Here is a 22,346-nt window from a genome sequence, read left to right as displayed (position 1 = left end):
AAAAAAAAAATACATAAATATAATAATGACATTTTTTGTGGGATAATAAAATAATAAATTAGCACTCTTTATTATCTATTTGCTAATTACTTTGAAAAACATATAACCAAGAAAGACAACTGGCAATCAAGACATTTCTTTAAACTCTAGGGCTCGCCATTTTTTCTTCCACTCGAATAATCTTACTACAGCCTTACACTGTGTGTTTTTGTCTCTGTGAAAGAACCAATTAGCTCATATAAGTCCGTCTCAAAGGCAGTTTTATATTCAATGGCTAAGATCGCGAGACCAGATAAAAGTTCCTGACGTATCCTTGAACGCAGATAGGTTTAACCTATTTTTAGTTTGGTGTACCTTCGCTCACAGTTTCAAAAGGAACTTGATTTTTCAATAATTTTGGTTACTAGCTCTTTAAATACGGCAAGTTTTTAGTAAAAATAAACTGCATTCAAGTTTTTTGAATATTATGCACCGGTTTACAATCTCTCTCCTTCTTTAATCCGGCAAAGTATAAATGTTTCTGCATTACAGATCGGAGTATTTTTTTTTTCAAGATTTTGAGATTTAATCCATAATTTTACCAAAAATCTTTAACTTAAACAAAATTTGACATAAAAAAATAATGACGCTAAAAGCGATTTCTGGGATAGTATATAAAATGCAATAGGTTTTAATAAACATACCATTTTATTATAAATCTTACTTTAAGACAGTTATAGGCAATTTGTATTACAAATATGTATTGATAAATATAAAAGCGTATAAATTTAATGAAAATGTTTATTTAATGCTTTCTTCGATTTGTCTACAAAGTTCATAAACATTCTCTTTTTAAGCATAGGGCGCTGCCACTATTCTTAAAAATATTTTACACTTTACTTCCGCAAAGATTAATATCTTGGATTGGTCCTTAGTTAATAATGACTACAGTTGGCGTTTGCCTAAAGCTAAACGAAATTCAAGTCATTCATTTTTATCTGCCAAGCGATTGAAATTGCTTTTATCGGTTAATTTGATATGGCTAATAAAAAAATTTGTTTTATAATCTATTTTCTCGTTCGGCTTCCATGATAAAACTTAAATGTTGAGGAACACTTGTAAATGTCCCATATTGATATGAATCACAAGTTCTACCACCTTTCCCTGGATTTGCGCTTACAACTGCTCCGATAAAATATCTATTATACTTTTTAAATGCAAGTCCACCGCCACTATCACCCGTACAACTGCTCGTTCCTAAAATAGAAGGAATATTCTTAAAATCCGAATGAATTAATTTTTCAATAACCGACACAAACTAACCATTTCGATAACCTGCACAAATTGTATCAAAAGTTATGAATGGACGGAAAGTTTCTGGTACTTGTTGAAAACAAGTTTCATAGTCGATATACGGTAGTTTTACTGCTTTTAAAATTTCAGCTGGTGGCCCAAATTCTTCTGTTGAGCCCCAACCAGCCATCTGAAATATATGTAAATTATGTGTATAGGAATCTATTTTTCCTGAAATGAAATGTTATCTATTGCGTCTCTTAATCATACGAAATTTATTTTAGCCCAGGATTCGACGACAAATAAGGTCGACGTTATAAGAGCTTTTGGAGTAAAATGTGTTGCTCCTGCTGGTAGTGATTGTGAGATAAATACAAAATGATTTAAAATAACTCCCTATACTCAGTCTCAGATCCACTTTTTTTTAAACCGGTTTGCCCCCTTTCCTAGTCCCGGAGCTGTCTCTACTAAAAGGCTTTCCATCCATTAACAAGCATCCAAATATCGATCTTTTTTGTCATGAGCTCCTGGGTTATATTGACTAATTTAACATACCAAACCAAGTGATCCATTGACAAATATACTTTGATACAATTCTTTACTCCAATCGATGCAAGCTGGACGTACAAAAGGTGATAATTTGATTGTTTTCTTTAATATTATAATAGCAATATCATAAGCAAAATTACTATCCGCAGCTTGGAATTTCTTTGGTAAAATAACTTGTTTAATCTGCCAAAAAAAAAAAAAAAAAAAATAGGAAATATTTTAATTGCATTGCAACTTTCCTAATTATTAACATTTCCAGTTTCTTAATATAAATAGAAAAATTGCAGGTTTGACTATTTTTATAAGAAAGAAATTCTCCTTAATACCTGATATTTTTGGCCACGATCTTTATTGTGATACCAATCTCGATATAATTTACCAACTGCCACTGCCCACTTTTTTATTTGTAGATTTGGTTTGTCATTTTGAAAATCCCAGAAACAATGTGCAGCAGATAATATAATATTTTCCGTAATTATTGTACCTCCACATCGTTGTTCATAATTGTCTTTTTTCGTTTCTCTAAAATAAAGTCCGGCATGCCATGGAAATTCACCTTTTAATGCAGTAAATCCATTTACAACTAATGGTTGTCCTTTCGGTGTTAAAGTACCACAAACTATTCACAAAATTGGTTAATTTTATTAAAATTTTAATATTTCTAGTCTACTATAATAATTTGTGGGGGGGGGGGGGGATGTCATAAGAATCTATAATTCATCATCTCAAAGGATATCGATTTCAGTTGTTGAATCGGTGACTGGGGCATTGTATGAATTCAGTCACTTTTTGCTAGGTTAATAATTTTTGAACAGAGGGCTCAGTAAGCAACAAAGGAGGGTTTGTTTCCCGACGTTAGATTGTACATCTCAGGAGAATAGGTTCATTTAGATTTATATTGAATCACTCGAGGATATTTCCGGTAATGCATTTACTAACTGAACTTGAGTTATGGTGGCCAACTTAGGTGGCTAAACATGCCACTACACGGGTCCACCAAAAATGAAAGGGCTTCCGTGAGGCCCCAGGTAAGTTTGCGAGGACCTATAGAAGGAAAGTGAAACGAGGTAGGAAATTTTTTGGTTAAAGAGCTACGACTAGGATCTTAGGTAAATTTACCATGACCGAGAAAAAAACCGAATCTAAACAAAAGATTTGCCTGGGAGCCATGATGGTTGTAAATTCAGCACTCATGAGGCTACGTGATGGGTGTAGAAAATGGTATTCGTTAAAAGCAATATAACTTACTTGGATTACAATCGTACAATTTATCACTCCAGGTACCATCATAACCACATTCTATTCCATTGTAGGGTTGATAAATAAAATCTTTTAGCTCAAATGAATCTTTACATTTGACATTCGCAATTGTCCCAGTGTATGATTCATTGCATGGCACTGGTGTTTGCCGATAATGACATTCAATTTCATGACTTCTTGTACTTAAAGGTGGACAAATTTCTACAAAATCATCGAAACAATTAATCGAAAATCAAAAGATCAATTTGAAAATGACTAGGCATGAATATATGACGTTGCACCAATTTTGATAATTTATTCTCTGAATAATTTTGTCGCAGTGAAACATAAATTTTGCATTTTTAAATTCCAAAAATCAAAAGTAAATGGCAAATAAAATCAGAATGTAATTGGGATTATAATTTGAACTATATGTGACTACGGAAGGGTTTGAAACTATGGATAAGAATGAAAGTCTTAGAAGCTTATTGGCCTGCTTGGCTAATAATGCTGGTTTAATGACAGAGTGAGGTTGGGCAGTTTGAGAGAAATCTGTCATCTGCTTGAGTGGCAGGTTTGAAAAGGTGCATCGAAGTCAAGATTCCGAAGACGAGTGTCGAAATAAAGAAATATTAATTTGGCAAATCAATTTAACACAACTTACTTTTACATGTTGGGAATGGATTAGTCCATTTTTTATTAGCACAAACAATCACTGCCTGATCTGTTCCTAAGGAATATCCTTCATTACATGAATAAGTTAAAATTGTCCATTCTGGTACAATTTCATTCAAATTATATGTTTTACCATTACTGGTTTTCATAACTCCATTTGCTGGTTGTTGTGGGAACAAACAATCCATTAAAGGAATTCTTGAAAAACAAACAAAATTTTGTATGGAAGCAATATACATGGATAGAGATCGTATTTACATTGGTATTATGTGCTGTGGCTGGACAGAATTAACACATTTAAATTGATCTGCACAGGCCCCATATTTACAACGGTGTATTTTTGGAGCGCATATGGTGTTCTTACATTGCCGGTATGTTTCATCCGAACCATCATCACAATCTCGAATTCCGTTACAAAGATTTTCCTTTTTTATGCATAAACCGCTGTTACATTGAAAATGATTTTCCCTATGATAAAAGTAAAAAATAAAAAAATTAACCAGAACGAAATCTTACTTATTAGAGCTAGGTTAATTTTGATTATAAATTTGAAAAGTATGACCCAAATTTAGTAGGATTACTTACTTGGTTTATCAAAATTGGATAAAATTTGGATGTGATAGCACAAAATTCAATTTTTTGGATTCTCATGACGTCATCATGTAAAAAATTCAATTTTTTTGATAACACAGACAAATTTGATCCGATCTTATTGGCATTTTGCTTGAAACCCACTAATTTTGGGTCATTCTTTTCAGCTGTGATATCAGTTTTTCGCTAGCTATCACTTATGTGTTTAATTCCGAGACCAGGACTCCACATTCTGCAAACCTATTGGAGCTAGGTTAATTTTGATCACAAATTTGAAAAGTATGACATAAATTTATTAGGATTACATACTTGGTTTATCAAAATTGGATAAAATTTGGATGTGATAGATCAAAATTAAATTTTTTGGATTCGACTCTAAAAGTTGTTTTCGTTAGAATTTTTCAGCTTGGAATTTTATTCTTATTAAGTAACATTTCTTACCCACAAATTGCCTTTGTGATATCAATATCATGTCCACAATTAATTTCATCTGAGTAATCTATGCAGTCGGGTACCCCATTGCAACGACTACTTGGGTCTACACATGCTCCATATTTACATGTAAACAAATACCCTGGGCATCTATTCAAAAATAAAAAAATTTGTAAGGTATACATTGAAAAAGTTTCGAAAAAAAAAGATTCAAATAGAATGAAAATTATCTGTTGAATTTTAAAAAACAAATGAAAACAAACAATTGACTGAGTTAATTGTTGAAATACCTATAATGTATAGTCAGTGTTGATTTCTTTATCACATTACATATACCAACATGTGACACATACATAACTGATAATCAAGTATAGTACATATTATAAAATTTCCGCCCTAATTGTCGCCCTCACGGGTAAACAGTGATGTTTACGAAAAAATGTTTCAAACAAAAGTTGTTTATTTTTTGATAAGGAAAATTTTTTACGTTTAAACTTTTGTTCTATCTCTAACGGTTTACAAAATGGGTCCTACGGACCCAAGACCCAATTGACCTATGATGCTCATTTACGAACTTGACCTCACTTTTCACGTCCTGAGTACGCTGTAAAAATTTCAGCTCGATATCTTTTTTTGTTTTTGAGTTATTGTGTCCACAGACGGACGGACGGACGGACAACCGTAAATGGACTAATTAGGTGATTTTATGAACACCTATGACAAAATTTTATTCCTAGCATCATTATTTTTAAGCGTTACAAACTTGGGACTAAACTTAATATATAATATATAATAGATTGGTTAGATCTTAGATCAAAAGTATATTTGTTTTAATGGAATTGAATCACATTGACTCACGTTATTATATACATAAGGTAATAAGTTTAAAGTATTGTATATTTGTTTTTACGTTATGCAAGTAAAGACAGATTGTCACTTTACTACACTAAGTACCTAGCACGTGTATCTTTCTTCTCACTTCATCAGTTACTATAGTGTATATGTTATACACAAACAAATAATACAATGTTATAAATGACGTATATGTTTTAAATATACAATGCTGTTGCTATGCAAATAATTGATACTATGTGTTATGTGTTAACATATCAATTATGTTCTGAACTAATTTGCGCTGTCGCGGGTAAACAATAATCTTTACAAAAAAATATTTCAAACAAAAGTTGTTTATTTTTTTGTAAGGAACATTTTTTAGATTTAAACTTTTATTCTATCTCTAACGGTTTACAAGATGGGTACTACGGACCCATGACCCAATTGACCCATGTTGCTCATTTACGAACTTGACCTCACTTTTTACGTCCTAAGCACGCTGTAAATTTCAGCTTGATATCTCTTTTCGTTTTTGAGTAATCGTGTCCACAGACGGACGGACGGACGGACGGACAACCGGAAATGGATTAATTAGGTGATTTTATGAACACCTATACCAATTTTTTTTTGTAGCATCAATATTTTTAGGCGTTACAAACTTGGGACTAAACTTATAATACTATGTATATTTCATATATACATGGTATAAAAAGTCATATTACTATGTATTTCGTAAATGAAATGTTCAGATGTTTATATGAACTTTTTTTAACTTTTGTGAAAGGAATGAAAATATATGGAATCTACAGTAAATTACGAGTTTTTTTAAGTTTGGCAAGATTTTTTTACTTACGTAAAATTCGAACAGACCGAATAAGTTTCATCAGAATTATCAGGGCAATCTTTGAATCCGTCACAAATTTTATCAAGTGAAATGCAATCACCTGATAAACAAGCCTTCATCCATTGATTTCTGAAATAGGAATTATTTTTAAAGAAGTATTTTTCAAATATCATTACAGTTAACAGTTTCAAGACATTTTTTTCATAAATGTATCAAAAGTTGGGACCATTTTATATCGTCCAAACAGATAATCATTGAAGTTACATCGTTGTAGAAAGACTGACGATAGGGTTTGGAACGCTATACATTCCTTGCTTTAGGTAATCAGTAGGTGTTTAAATATGAAACTCTAGCTTAAAATTTAATTTTGAATCCATAGCTATTTACGAAACCTGCATACGAATATAGTTAAATATTAACAATTTTTTGATGTACTTACTCGCATTTTACCGTTTTAGGATTACAATCAGCTTCATCTGATCCATCTGCGCAATCATTAACTCTATTACATACGGATTTAATTGGCACACAAGCCCCATTTGAACAAGAAAATTCATCAATTTTACATCTAGAAAAAAAATATTTGAAAATTATTTTCGCCTTAGATAATATACTCGGTAAAGAAAATGGTACACAAATCAATATTATTCATGAGACCTTTCCAAGGAAATGTCCTTTTAGCAATATAAATTATAGTTGCCAGACAGTTTTTCCGTTGCTGACAACACTCCATATTCAGACGTCTTAAAATAAACTGTCCAATATTCTCAGAACGGTAATCAAAGAATAAAACAAAAATTACTTACTTTTTATTTTCACAAAGTTCATAAGTTTCATCATTTCTATTCCTACAATCGTATTTGCCATCACAAACTTGTGTTTTTAAAATACATTGTGTATTATTACAATTGAATTCGTTATCACTAAAAATTATAGTTTATCATTATCTTTAAAGGTTCATTGCATTTCAAAAAAAATCCTAGTCTTAACGAATTAATCTTTTATAAAACACTTAAATTATCGATTATCGATCGATGCCATGTACAAGTATGGTATGTGACTCAAATTTCCCATTACTTCCACCATAAACCTAAATCTAAAATCTAAAACGGTTTGGATTTGAAAATGAGTACCATTTTTTGAAAGTATAAATATTCTGTAAGTTTAATTTTCTAGAAATAAAGACTTTATTATTATTAACATAAAATTTTTAAAGCGTAAATGTGACAAAACTTTCATAAAATGATGTCTTTATTAGCCCCCGAACTAAAAAAGGGGTGTTATAAGTTTGACCGCTATGTGTGTCTGTCTGTCTATCTGTCTTGTGCATCAAAGCGCCTAAACAGAAGAACCGATTTTAATGTTTTTTGGTTTCGTTTGAAAGGTAATTTATAGGCGAGTGTTCTTAGCTATGTTTCAAGTGCGAGTTTAGGGTTCCGTACCCGAACTTTTTTTCGAGGGTTTTTGAATTTTGTAAATTTCACTTGTATTTAAGATTCATACTACTTAGCTTAAAAATCAAAATGATAACTGAATTGAACTACCACAAATTGAGGTATCTGAGCAAATCTCGTATAATCTTTCTCTCTAGTAATTAATTTTCAAATCCACAAACTCAACTTTCTTTGTATTTAATATTTTTGTTAAAATTTAGATATGTTTGAATTTTTGGTGCTTGATGAAAGGTGGCCAATAAATGGGTGAAGATTTAGAAAATGATTAAGACTGAAGACAAAAATTTTTTGGAATTCATGGTCATACATTACCTGCATAATTGAGTATCATTAATTTTCTGGCATTGGCATAATGTGACCACAATTATTAATTGAACTAAAATATCACAAAAAGTTATTAAGTAATAGTTGATATTTTAAAAAATGAAAGATTTCCTAGCCTAGGTCGTTTCTCTATTACGTTTTTTAGTAAAAATTTAAAAAATATTAAGGCTGTGGATATGAAACCCTTTTTTGATGCATTTCTTTAATACATTCCGAACTTTTTTAATCGAAATTATAAAGGATGATCCCAATAAAGTTTCCTAACTTTAATTTAAAAAAGTCGTATTTTTATTAATCTAATATTAAGTATACTCCATTAAAAATGAAAAATGATTCCGTCCCAATGATTTTCTGCTACAGTTTATTCGTTTCGAGGTAATTTTCTATAACTTTTCGCAAGTTTCGGCGGGGAATTATGTCGGCTATAACTTGGCGGATGTTAGCTTTTAGTTGCTACAACGTTGTTGGTTTGTTGATATAGAATTGAATCTTTATAAACCCAACAAAAAGAAATCTAAGTAATGGCGTAAATACACAGTTCTTACAAAATTGTTATTTCTGTAGAACGAGTGAACAATTTAAGCGTTAAGCTTTGTTGACCGTCATAGTGAAACGGTTCATATCGTAAATGGAACGTTTCAAACTAACATTTGAAACAAGCGAAACTATTCACAGCATTCTAATTTTGCGATTCGAACATAGGAAACGGAAATTGGATCACCTTTCACTACAAGAGATAAGATAATTGAAAAATAACATTCTTACCGGTAATTATGATAAAAAATTTTGACATATTCACAATCATCGTTTAAACGAAACTGTATGCAAATCACTGTTTACAAAAATTATAAATTAAAATGAATAAAGAGAAGAGAGATAAGAGAAGAAAACCACACAAGGTCAACTAACTGATTCATAAACATAATCTTATATATCGTCTTTCTAAGTGATTTTTTTTTACTTATTTTCTTATGATTATTAGCGGGGTATTTACAAAATAGAAGTTTAATAATCACCTACAGAGACAATTGGTCGGTGTGACCAATCAAAATCAAATTGTATTGAATTACAAATTTAAAGAAATCCCCGGCATAAAATCAAGTCTGATCAATTCGTTTGTGGCATCGTAGCTCTTAAACAGTTGAACTGATTTGGATTTTTCTTTTTTTGTTTGGAAGGTAATTTGATCGAGAGTTTTTTTAGGAAATCTACTCAGGCGCCTCTTTAACGTTAAGGATCATCGCCTCTTTAACGTTTAACTTATAACTCTCCCCCGTTTAGTCGCCAGCTAAAAATAATCACAAGGCAATTGATCATTATAGAGCAGGCGCTAGATAAAGATGAATTTTAGTGAAAAAATCACAAGGTACCTACCTGTTTGACGTAAAATTATCCAAAAAACTTCGGGTAGCTTTATTTGGGTCGAAAAATTGGCATTTAACTGTTTCTGGGACGGGGAGGGATATACAAAGATTTGACCAATACTGTTGAGGGCAACATCCGGAATATTAATCTAAAAGCTTTTCCGAACAAGAATCAATTGACAAAATGTGGCCCTCGAATTTTGTACACTCAACTTTATCTAGCGCCTGTTCTAGTATGAAACAGTTGGTTAAATATCGACAATTTTGGGAATTTATAGCAGCCAACAGAAACGGTTAATGGCCATAGAATTGTCTGAATTCCTTGTTACGATTGGATCATTTTTGGAAAAGTTCTATTGATTAATGATGAAAGCGGTATAGTAAATAAAAATAAAAAATATTTTTTTAATTCAACATTTATTTAAAGTTTTTTTTTCTTTTTTTATATAATTTTTTTTTTAAACTCACAATAAATCCATTTTTTTTACACAAAAATTTATTCTCGGTTAGCTATTACAGATTTTACATGAATTCAGTGTCCACAGTGAAAAAGTCATATTTAAATAAAAAAGAATATATCGTTGTTGAATATTTTCAAGCAAATTAGCCATACTTTTGAAATGTTTATTGTCTCTGTACAGAAAATAATTCTTTTTCACTGAGAGAGATATATTTTAACAGATATTTTTTTTTTTTTGAGAACAGATATTTTTTTTTTGCTTATCGATTAGGTTTAAAGATATACATATATGCAATTTTCTTTTTTTAAAACATGTTTTTCTATAGAGATTTATTTAACACTTAAAAATAATTACTCTGAATTGACAATTAATTAATTAACCAGTAGATTTGTAAATGGAAAAAAATTCAAGAATTGATCTTTTTCAGAAATTGTACCTATTTAGAATATGAAATATATTATGTACTTCCCCTTGTTCCAAGAAGTGTCCAACAAATAATCATCACTGAGTTAAGGTAGTGTAGTTACTAATTAAGGTAGTATCGCCGTAACAAAATTATATCACTCTTGTCAAATCAGCAATAATTTTATTTTTCTTCAATTTATTACATCATTTTTCTCATATTAAGTTTTTATAATTCATAAGTTGAACCTAATACCTATTTTTAGGAAATACAAATTAGTTTAGTTTAGGTATATAAATTAATTTGACTTTGAATTGTAAACTGCTCCTTCAAGAAAATGTATCAAAAAGGTAAATTTTAGATGAAGGGAGGAACATACTTGTGGTACTACAAGACAGATATGGTCTGACTACAATCGTAGGCGTTCCGAAGATCTTATATCACTTCCAAGAGTCTCTATTAGCAAAATTGTGTATTAGAACTATTGTGGGAATTGCTACAGCGGGGAGGTAGAAGAAATTATGTCTCAACATCTCTGCCACTGTTCATCTCTTGCCACGAGGAGATGGATCTATTTGAGCCAACCTCTTTTTGATGACCTTTTCGACCTGAAGTCCGTTGACGTCAAAGTACTCCTGCTGTTTTAAAATACATCCAAATTGTTCATGGAATAGTGGCCGGAGATGAATCAACCCTTTTTTCTGTATCACAACGGACCCAATGATCTAAGTGTGTCCCACCCCAAGATAGCCACTCTAACCTAACCTACCTTAGTGATGGAGCTCTGCTGCTCATTAGTTATTTTTGACTTGAATCAAAAAAACTGAAAGAATCAATTCTTAATTTCTTTTTCAACTTGATAGATATATTGACTTAAAAATCGCTGTGTTCATGGATAAAACATCAGTTTTTCTTTATTTCAAAATATATAATTTCTTTAAATTTTTTAAAATACTATTTAATAAACTTTGATGCTAAAATTCAAAAAAATAAATAAGTCTTTTAAATTTTTTTTAAATATATTTTCTTTTTAAAGATAATTTTTGCAACATTTTTTTAGTATTTGCAACAAGCGTATTGATAACGATATATATAGAAGATTTTTGTTTTTGTTAGAAAGTTTTTTTTGTTGATAAATATAGAATATTTTTTTGCTAAACTAATAAAGAACATTGATCATTTTTGAAATTTTTGTCTACTTAGGGAACACAGATATGCTTTTTTTGGACGTATGAAATTATGTTATACAATTTTATTTTTTTTTTTTGATTTGCCACTAAGTGACAAGAGTTTTTTGTATGATTATTTATAGTTTTTTTTTTTTTTTTAAATAAAATGTCGACTAAAATTTGATTTTTAACACTTTTAATGCAATTTTTCGAAAATAGGAATTTTTTTTTGTAGGTAATATGTAATATCTAAATACTAAAGTAAGATATTTTAAAAATTTTGAGCAAATTCGATTTCTAATAAAATTTTTTCTAATATTTTTTTTTTTTTTTTAAATTATTTTTTGATTTTGAACGCAAAAAAATTCAATAGAAATTTTTTTTTTAAAGTGTTAAGAATAATTTTCGAAGACATTAAGATGAATTTTTTTGCAATTTTGAAATGTTTTTCTTTTTAAAATTTTGTTAGGAACTATTGCAGCATAATAAAACGTCATAATGATGTGTGAATATAATTTTTTTTTCATAATTGATTTAAAAAATTACTTTTTTCAGAACAATTGTAATTCTAAGAAATATATTTTTTTATATCTATTTTTTTTTTTTTGGTTTTAAAAATTCGTTTTTGTTTCTAAAAATTAGAATTTGACACTTGATTTGTTTCGTTTTTTTTTTTTTGTTTGATATTAATAAATATATATATAGATAAACATATACACATTTATAGCATTTTTAAAATTCTTTCTAAATAGTTAGTTGTTTTCAGAATAAAAAGCTGTTTTTTCTTCATTTTGAGAATTTTTGTTTCACTATAATAAAAGTTTACAAAATACTGAAGAAAGGATTTTCATCGGCCCCCTTTTTGTAAATATTACAAATTTAGAGTTGGGTTGGGTTCTAGATGAACGGTAGAAAGAAAAAATTTTCGTTACTCTGAAGAGATGATTTTTTGGGTTACCCAGCTTCATTAAAATTAGCGTATAAAATGATCGTATTAAAAAATGTTTTACTAAAATTAAAAAACAAATGGTTAGTACCTTTCCATTTGGGATATGTCTAGTCTCCTTGCAATCTTTTATACGAATATATATAATTAAAAATCATCTGATAATATTCAACCTTCAATGTTTAATAAACTTTTTTTACATTGATACAAAAAATAAATTATTATTTTAACTTAATTAATTTCTATGTACAATAAGAAACTTTTTTCAAAAATGTTTGTCAATTGTGCAAAAAATTTGTTTTTATTCTCGTTTCGTTACAAGTTAGGAGTGTACATAATTGGACGAATAATTGAAGAGTCGAAAAGAATCAAAATTTGATATAGTATCGATAAAATTTATGGAAGTTTTAAGTTATTAATGTTTAAACAAGGTTTTCGGTACCCGTAAATAATATCTAATACGAAATTAAATTATGGGAAAAAATAATATAAATATGCAGTTCCAGTATTATTTTAACCTCTAAATACCAGTAAAACCCTCAACAAGACCCATAAATTTTGTATTCACAGATAATTTTTTGTATCTTAATAGTTTTTAAATATAGGCAATTTTGATACAGAAATATATTGAATATAGTCTAAAAATGTTCAAAGTTGCTTGAACACGATTAAGTTGCAAGAAGGGCTTAAAAAACCTTGTTGAAGGTTTTACTTGCATTTTGTGGCCAAAATAATTATTGAACGGCAAAATAATATTTCATGTTTTAAATTAAATACCTCAAAATAGAAAGGCGAAAACGGAATTTTTTAATTATTTTTCTTCAATTTTTATCTTTTTTTTTACAGACCCAACTTGCTATAAAAACACTCGATTCAAAATATTTTTAAATAAAAAATATTGACAATAATTAAAATTTATTAAAAATCTATTAAATAAAAATATTTTTATATTAACGATTATTGGCTGCGTTCACCCGAACTGAACTTTCGCTGACACTCATATATCCTAAAGTATATTGAGAATAACAGTCTCGTCATCTGTGAATGAACTAAACGAAGCTATCAGAAATTTTAGTCGTTAATGTAGGTAAAAAGAAATGTTTATATTTGGATTTATATGAATGTGTGGGTAAAAATAATTATGTATTTGTGATAAATATTTTTTTGAGTGTTATAAATATTTTTTACCTTCAATTCCCAAACACAAGAGAAAAGTAGAGTGCGAATGTTCAGTTCGAAAGAACACAGGCCGTTATGTAGTTATTACAGTCAAATAATGGGGTTATTTATATTGTAAATTTCCATAGGTATAATATTAATATTTTTTCTAATATTTTTTCTATTTAGAAACTGTCGTAAAGCATTTAATATTGTTTTATTGAAAATTTACCATATATAATTTATTTTATAGTCGATGCCACATCGAATGAATTCATCATTAAAATACAATCGTAATAAATATATTTTATTTTTTATTTATTTTTTAAATTGTGCAAATTGTTATTCTAAAATTATTATTTATTATTTTTATATATATTAAAATTTCTTTTATTTATTTATTTATTTTTTTATTAATAAAATTGGTGTAATTTTTGGCAATTGTTTTTTTGCAATAATTTAAAAATATAAATTTTAGAAAAAAATATATATAAATATAAATTTTTAAAAATATTTAGTATTCCAAACTTTGGAAAAAAATATAATCGTATTTCTCTTCAAGGTTTCCGATAGATATTTGGGTACAATGTCCTAAATCACCATTTTCTTCCTAAATTTACAACATTGCTCGATCATTGTAAATCATTTACAGAAAGAGAATCATTATCTTACTCATAACAAAATCTGTGTAATTCTTGCGAGTTTCCTTTAACCTAATCGAGCCGTAAGCCCAATTAAATTCCGTCTCGTGGCCACTTAATAAATCACGTCATTCGATGATCAATAAGCGAGTATTTACAAAAAATCTTTGATGGAATATGATGAGTCTAAGTAAACGGATTAGATTTCACGGACACATGGCTTGCTTTTGCAGGATTACAATCATTGTATTAAGAATAGGCTTTACTCCTTAATATGAAAAATAGGTTTATACGAAACATTTGTATCTGATTTACACCAAAAAAGTGTTTTTTTAAAAAAAAAGCTATTTGCACTATGTATTTTGCTATTTCAAAACCAATTCAAATTTACTTCGAAAACAATGTAGAGTTTGTCATGGCGTCTTAAATGACATCACGACTTGACATACAATCATTTTTGTATATGCAAGTTTAAGCAGTTGTAATCAAATAAATTGCTTCGTTATATTAAAATGTATTGTTGTTTGCATAGTGTTTGTCATGGTGTGACGTAATATTTTCAATAATTTCTGATTGGTGTTGCCTGTCACGTTTGTCACCAAATTTTACTAAAATTATGTTATAAAAATAATAATAATCCTTATTTTTTATGAAAAATAATTTTGTTTTTTGATCGGTAGAATCTTTTATTTAACCGATTTATTCTTAGTGGACAAAAGCCTATTTGAAAATAAACTTTGTTTCTGATAAATGCATATATTTTTGACATTCTTTTTGAATAATATTGCTTCAAACTCGTCCTTTTTCCTAGAATTTTTATCACCTACTGTGCGATGTTCACCGAATAAACTATTTCCGGATTGAAAATGTCAAATATAAATTGTTTTATTGCCAAAATTTTCAAGTTTTTCTCTCCTTCACCACTTTTTTGATCATATTCGAAATCAAACTCATTGACATCCTATCAAAAACCTTGACGTTTGATTATAATTTTTCCATTTCAAAAAGGATAAATTTTCAGATGTTTGGAAGACTCATATATAGATTGAATTCCATTGACATAATAATTTATAAAAGCTTAAAATGTATATTGAGCTATGATAATTTCTCAAAAACTAATTGGATAGAATAATGCTCAATGGAACAAATCTATATACAGGTTTTAGGTTACTATTTATTTAAAAAAACTATATATAAAAAATTATAACTAAAAATATATTCATAATATAAATTGTTTAAATTTAATATTATGATATTTAAGCTGAGCTTTCATCTTCTTGATTATGTTTTGCAAGCGCAAGTAAAATCATTGTCAATTCTTTCTTATTAATTTTACCATCTTGATTGTAATCAACACCACGTAATATTGTTTCTTCAAAGTCCAATAAATCTTGAGCATCATAATCCTAAAAAAAATTTGATAATTTTTTAATAAATTTTTTATTGTAATATAAAGGGTGATCAATATCGTATCTAATAAAAACAATACGGTAAAAGATATCAAAATGATATACGGTAAAATATATCGAAATGAAATGGGGCAATTTTCATTTTCATAAATATACAATCCAATTTTTTCTTGGTGTAGTAAACATGATCATATGGGTTTAAAGCGTAGAGAAACATGTTGGCTTTTCACAAAATTGGAAATTCCTGTGTTCCAGTATATTCATTATTTTATTAAAACGTCAGCACTCGCGTCAACCGTTCGGCAATTTTTAGTATCGTGATGAGAGAGTTGCTCACGCGTTCTGCACATGCGCCAAATATTTCCCGTGTTAAATATTGTTCAAAAGATATATTTATTATTGATTAATGTTTGAGAGTGAAAATATAAGTTTTTTGAGTATAATTTGTTAATTTACTGAATACGACTTATATTAAGCTTATGAAATTACACGAACCGGCCCGAAAATTTCCGAAGTTAATACCCGTTTGCTTACATTTTAACTCTCGTGATGAAATGAAATGAATTTTTCACAATTTCTGAAGGACTCATAGGATAGGTTGAAAAAATAATTCATAATTCGAAAATAGATAGAATTATATGAAAATAGGAAAAGTTTAAATAACATTTGAAAAATGTTTTCAATCGTACGAGAGCAAAGTGCTCATAACGCGAGAGCTGACGGCTTAAAAAATCCATTGACTTTCGTGAACAAGCAAAATTGGCGCTTTGGAATTAAGAGTTATGTTTTATACTCATGTTTACGTTTACAAAAATTACTAGTAGTCGTTAATGGTATGGAAGTGTGAATGGACCATATTTTTGGATTAAGAAAATAGCTTTATTGTTACCACGAGATGCTATCTTTTATTGCGGCGATTACTTACTTTTTTGACGAGTTCTAGTAAATCTTTTAAGAACCCACGAAGCTCCTCATTTTCAATGGTTCCATTATTATCCTGAAAATAAACAAAAAATTGTTGATAATGGATTCTTCTAAACTGAAAGAAATTTTATTAAATTTTAACTTTAAATTAAATAGTTTTTTTTTTTTTTTTTTTTTTTTTTTTTTTTTTATTTTCACCGACTAGTTTTGGAGAAATCAATGAAAACATGACAACCATCTACCATCTATCCATCTTTTGTTTTCCCATAAGACTACCCTAGTGGAAAAAATATTTGAAAAAAGAATAAGTCTTAGGAAACTTTGAAAAAGTCTTAGAAACTTTAAAAAAGTATTAAGAACTCTGAATAACTCTGAATTAGACTAGTCCGAAAACGTTGAGAAATTCAAAGTTCCTAAGACTTTTTCAGAATTTCTTATTCTTACTACAAATATTTTTTCCACCAGGGTAATGTTAAATATGCCTACTTTTTAGGTCATTTATTTATTTAAATAATCGGGTAGCCCCCCTAAAATTTTTAGAATTGATTTAGACTTAGTCCAATTTCATAAACATCTTTGTACATCCTTAAAGCTTTACATTTAAGTTATTTTGTAAAAAAATTGAAGGCATACTTACTCGATCATAAAGTGAAAAGACTCGTTCGATATCAACTTTGGTTAACTTTGTGGCTCCCTGTACATGTAAAAACATATATTGTTAAAAAATCTACTTTTCGAACATTTATAAACAGACATTTATCTCCCCCCGAATTTGTGTAAAGTATTTTTTATTCTGATAAAATATGTATTTATTAGTACGAGTTTATATTTTCTCTTGCATCAAATTTAGCATGCATCCACAAACAATTTGCAAAATTAATTGTTTAAGACAATAAAGCGTTTATCTCTAGAGATATTGCAAGAATATATAGGGCCCACAGTATTTTAGAAAATTCGAGCTTTTATACCTATAATATTAATACAAATGCTTTGCTGTTTCTATATTATAAGTTTTTATTGTTTCTAAAAAGGTATTAGGTTAATTAGAAAAAGTATACTAGAAAAAAAATCTAAGCAGAATATTAATTTGCAAAGCAGATTTCTTCGAAGGCTATTTAAGAAAAGAAAATAAAGGATCTTATATTTAAGAAAATATCGGATCAAAATATTCTTTAGGAAGTTAGAACTGAATTCATTTTATTTGAGTGCTCATTATGTTCTTCTTCGCGAAAACATTGTCGAATCGATTGTTATGAAATTTCGCTAAAATTTGTATGGTTGTCTTATTTTTTTTGAGCTTCAAATTGCAATGCTTTGATTTTAGTTTAGGTAAAGATTAAAAACTAAAATCTAAAATTTTGTGCTCCGTGAAACGGAAAAATTACGTTAATTATAATCAAAGAAAAACCATAAAAGCCACCATTGAATTCGTTCCCCAAAAATATTTTGATCTTGTATTATTAAAATATTTTGATTTCGATTTTTAAAAGTTTAAGGTATTTCTAACGGAGTGAGAAAGAACGCGATATATTAGAGAGAGAAAATATATTTTTATCTTAATAGTATTTGTATTAGAGTAGTAAATCTGTCAACGCTACAATGAACACTTTCATTTATTGCTCCTCTGTGCAAACAGTAAAGCAAGCAGCACATGATCATAACACTTAGGTTAATTGAACAATGTTGCCGCTTATACAATTCATTTCTGGAATAAACTAAATATTTGACAAAAAGTAATCTTTGTTTATTGTTTTTTCGTAAACTAAATGGTTAATGACGACTTCCTTCATCCCTAATTTGTACGTTTATGTTGTTGAAAACTATGCAGAAGTTCTTTGCCTCTCATATCGTCAGAAATACCTTAACATATTGTTTTGAGTAGGTTTAGGTTACTTACTTCTATTCCTTCCTTTTTGGGTTCAAAATCAATCAGGCAACAGACAACAAAAACAAAGTGTAGGAAAAAAAATACAAAATTGACAAAAGACAAAATTGATTTGATAGAAATTGGGTGATTTCGCATGAAAAATTAGGTGATAATAAATGGTAAATGAAAAAGAGAGAGAGGATAGAGTTCTATGTAATATGCAACATGACCACTATTATAAATAAAAACACACATAGATCAAAAATTTTGCGCATAGAAACATTCCAAATTTCAAAAATAATTTTTGACTATACAGCATGTATCAAGGGTTTTTATTGTAGAAATTTACTGGATGAAAAATCACCGAACCAAATAGAAACTGGTGAATTCTTTATGATAGTCAAGGATATAGTCAAGTCTATTACTACAATACCATGCCCTCGAAACACTTTGTATATATTTTTTAATCGATTTTTGTACATTATTTGCCAAAAAAAATGATGATTTGTATTTGAGAAAATTGATGAAAATGTTTTTTCGAAAAATAATGTACATTATTTTAATTTTATTTATTGATATAGACGCCGATTTATGAATTGAAAAATTGATTGGTATAGGTAAAATATTATATCGTGGGCAATACTAAAATAAAAAAACATTTTGTTATATTAATCAACGTTATAATTTATTACCTATACTAGTGATTTTGCGATAATATAAATACATACCCACGAATTAAACGAGTATGGTTTTATTTCAGACAATAAAAGCAAACCAAATTGATAAGTTTTTCGGCGAGTCAGCGAATCGAAAGCGCTTATGTAGATTATTTTATTGATTTCACTATAACTTCCAAAATATTTTGGTTCAATTTTATTTCATCCATAAAAAATACGAAATATTATTAAAGAAATCTGATTTTGATTTGAATGATAATTTTTGGTTGATTTTCTCACACTGAGAAGTCACGAAAATGTGAAGGGAAAATTTCTGGAGCGTGTGCACATTTAATTAAGCTAAGAGGGGGTTAAAAAGCGAAGAAATGTGTATTAACTTGCCACTATTTAATTCATCTACTTATAACTTAGACAATCACTAAGAAACTGAAATTTTAAAATTATTTTTCTAGAATTTGTCTCAGTGTGCGAAAATTCTCTCTCGAATGAAAAATGAATGTCATATGATCCCGGTTGAATAATCAGCGTCCATATATTTATTAATTTTAGTAAATTTTTATTTGCTAATATAAGCAGATTTTTTAATTTTTAGTAATTAAATTTTAAGTTTTAGTTATTTTATTTTTTATTTTCCAAATAAATTAGGAAGTGCAGATTGGTTAAAAAATACAGCTAAATAAATTTTATTAACTATTTTACTGTTTACATATTTTGGAAATTTTATTTTACAATCCAATTAAAAAACAGCAAATAATTAAGGATTAGGTGGCGATGAAAGCCGTTCAGAAGCATGAACATAGCCGAAGATGTGAATTTGCTCCTCTTAAAGACTTGAAAAAATTAACTAAATGCTTGTAATTTATTCCCCGATTTATAATTTCGCCCGAAATACATAATTTTCTATGAGTGCTGGATTCAGCATCATTTTTCACCTCGCGAGTCTATCCAATCTAATTTTCACTGAAAAAAAGAGTACAGAGAGTGAATCGGAAAAAAAAAACGTGACGTCATCACATTGAAATGTTACAAAACTTGAAACTCCGCCCCTTTTTCTTCTTCTCATTGTCTAATAATAAGAATAATAATTAAATTTCTCATTCACAGATGCCGCTCGTGTTCTAAAATTTAACAATAGTTCTATTTTCTATTCACAGGTGGTGCTCGTGTATTAAAATTTATTAATGGTTCTATATGACATTCACAGATGGCAGTTTATTGCCATTCTACATAATCAATTAATATTATTCATAATTTATTATTAAATTTTGCTTCAATATAAAGCGAGTGAAGTTTCACTTTTGCCCGTGGTGCCCTGGTCCAGTGCCTTTTATGTTCTTTCACAGTGATTTTTATTTCCAACCTATCCAGAATTACTAAACTTAGTTTTTACTAACAATATTTATATAACATGAAAATCGGTAGATCCTCGAAATAATTGCTACCACCTTCGACTATTCAAGTTTTCTCCGAGAAAATTATTATAGTAAAATAGTTAATAAATTATCCATTTTCAAGCAAAAAACATTATAATATATTTTCGTAATTCTCTATAATTTTCTGTATATAATTTGTTAGTTTTTCATTTTGTATTATATGAATAATGAAAAATGTGGTGGAAAATATATTGATTTTTTGGTGGTAAAACACATGTATTGACATATACATTTTCATTTTTTGACGTAATGTTAATGTGTTTGCTCATGTATACCTTGCTCACCTTGAAGACTTGCCTACACAAAAAGTTTTCCTTCACCGGTAAAAGTCTAAACAGAAAAAAAATTTAAACCAAATATTTAGTAATGCAAATTTAAGTTGTTGAAAAATGAACAAAAATTTTAGTACATACTTTGCCATCTCGGATAATTGTAGGCGACCATCTTTGTTTGAATCGAACACTTGTAGCTGAAAAATAAAGTAAAATATAAGTTTATATAAATTCATTAAATTCAAGTCGTTATTTATTTCGCCTCGGGGGGAGATGGTTCAATTCGTTAATGTATTTAATCAATTTTTGCATGAATAAAATATCATTATTTCAATTTAAAATAAATTTTAAAATGCCAAAAGCATTTTTGTTAACAATTTCATATTGAAAATAACAGAATACTTTTTAATTAGATAATTTACAGAGTGTGCCGCTAAAAAATACTTTTAAATCTTTTTGCTTTTAATTAATCTACTTTCGGAAGAATTTGTGATGCGAGTGGGTCGCGAGTTTATGATTTTCAGCCCCCGATCTATATATTTTTTTTTAAATCGGAGCAAAAACTTGATAACAGTGATAGCCAGTTGAGAAAAAAAACTCGCAAATAAAATAATGGGTGGCATTTTTGTGGGAAAATAAAAACGCTCTTATAAACTAGCACTCTATATATTTTTTGCTAATAATTTTACGTTATGTGACATAAAATTAAACACAGAAAACATTTAATCAGGAAAGACAACCGACAATCAAGATATTTCTTTAGTATTTAGGATCCGTCATTTTTTCCTCTAGAATTTTAATCCGGCGTGCTTTTGTCTCTAGCTCTGAACCCATTCGCACACTAAAATCCGTTTCAAAGGCATATTTTTAGTTCATTGCTAGTTACTACTCACTAGCTATACTGACTCATCGATGAACGCAGGTAGGTTTTAATTATTTTCAGTTTGCTGAAGCTTTGCTCACAGCTTGCAGATGTCATCGTTGGTAATGTGCAGTATTTTCTTAAAGCAATGCGAACATTGGGACTCGCTTCTTACAATTTATGATTGCAAAGATGTTGTAATAGATCGAATTCACTTAATTTTTCATTAATTTCGATTACTCTAGCTCTTTAAATACTGCAAGTTCTTGGCAAAAATTAACTGCCTTCAAGTCTGTTGAATATTCTCGTGTTCGATTGGCTCTATTTATCTGGTGAATTTTAGATCCAAAATGGGATATGATCATAGTTCAATTTAAGATGTGTTGAAGAACTGGTCTTTTTCAAATCTTTGTTTCAAACACGCTGTATCATGATTTCCGGGACAAGTGCCTCGATTTGCACCCTCCCTCACTCTTAGGTCTAGGCTAACGATTTGGCGCTTCTTAAATCAACAAAAGTTGCCCACATTATGAATATCGAGTTTAA

General features: G+C 28.8%; 2 protein-coding genes across 2 annotated transcripts in view; both read right to left on the bottom strand.

The window, feature by feature from the left end:
• Positions 1-674: 674 nt before the first annotated feature.
• On the bottom strand, positions 675-9,033 carry LOC123302046 (modular serine protease-like). Its single transcript, XM_044884851.1, has 13 exons — positions 8,980-9,033; positions 8,203-8,266; positions 7,243-7,359; positions 6,876-7,004; positions 6,446-6,565; positions 4,768-4,908; positions 3,994-4,203; positions 3,725-3,933; positions 3,070-3,282; positions 2,148-2,440; positions 1,828-2,004; positions 1,303-1,462; positions 675-1,236 (listed from the first exon to the last, which is right to left on the bottom strand). Exons 1-13 carry the CDS (start codon positions 9,017-9,019, stop codon positions 1,040-1,042), a joined length of 2,070 nt encoding a protein of 689 aa, XP_044740786.1. The 5' UTR covers positions 9,020-9,033; the 3' UTR covers positions 675-1,039.
• Positions 9,034-15,612: 6,579 nt separating this feature from the next.
• The window catches only part of LOC123294957 (calbindin-32), a 158,724-nt gene continuing 151,990 nt past the window's right edge, over positions 15,613-22,346 (bottom strand). Inside the window, exons 10-15 of the mRNA XM_044876147.1 lie at positions 21,080-21,135; positions 20,951-20,996; positions 18,587-18,598; positions 17,327-17,383; positions 16,691-16,762; positions 15,613-15,762 (exon numbers count right to left, since the gene is read on the bottom strand). Coding sequence (XP_044732082.1) covers positions 15,613-15,762; positions 16,691-16,762; positions 17,327-17,383; positions 18,587-18,598; positions 20,951-20,996; positions 21,080-21,135 — 393 coding nt within the window. The remainder of the gene's footprint in view (positions 15,763-16,690; positions 16,763-17,326; positions 17,384-18,586; positions 18,599-20,950; positions 20,997-21,079; positions 21,136-22,346) is intronic.

This window comes from Chrysoperla carnea, chromosome 1 (assembly GCF_905475395.1).
Source record: "Chrysoperla carnea chromosome 1, inChrCarn1.1, whole genome shotgun sequence".
NCBI classification, from domain to species: domain Eukaryota; kingdom Metazoa; phylum Arthropoda; class Insecta; order Neuroptera; family Chrysopidae; genus Chrysoperla; species Chrysoperla carnea.
The sequence above is the reverse complement of the archived record's forward strand: the minus strand, read 5'-3'. Positions and strand labels throughout refer to the sequence as shown.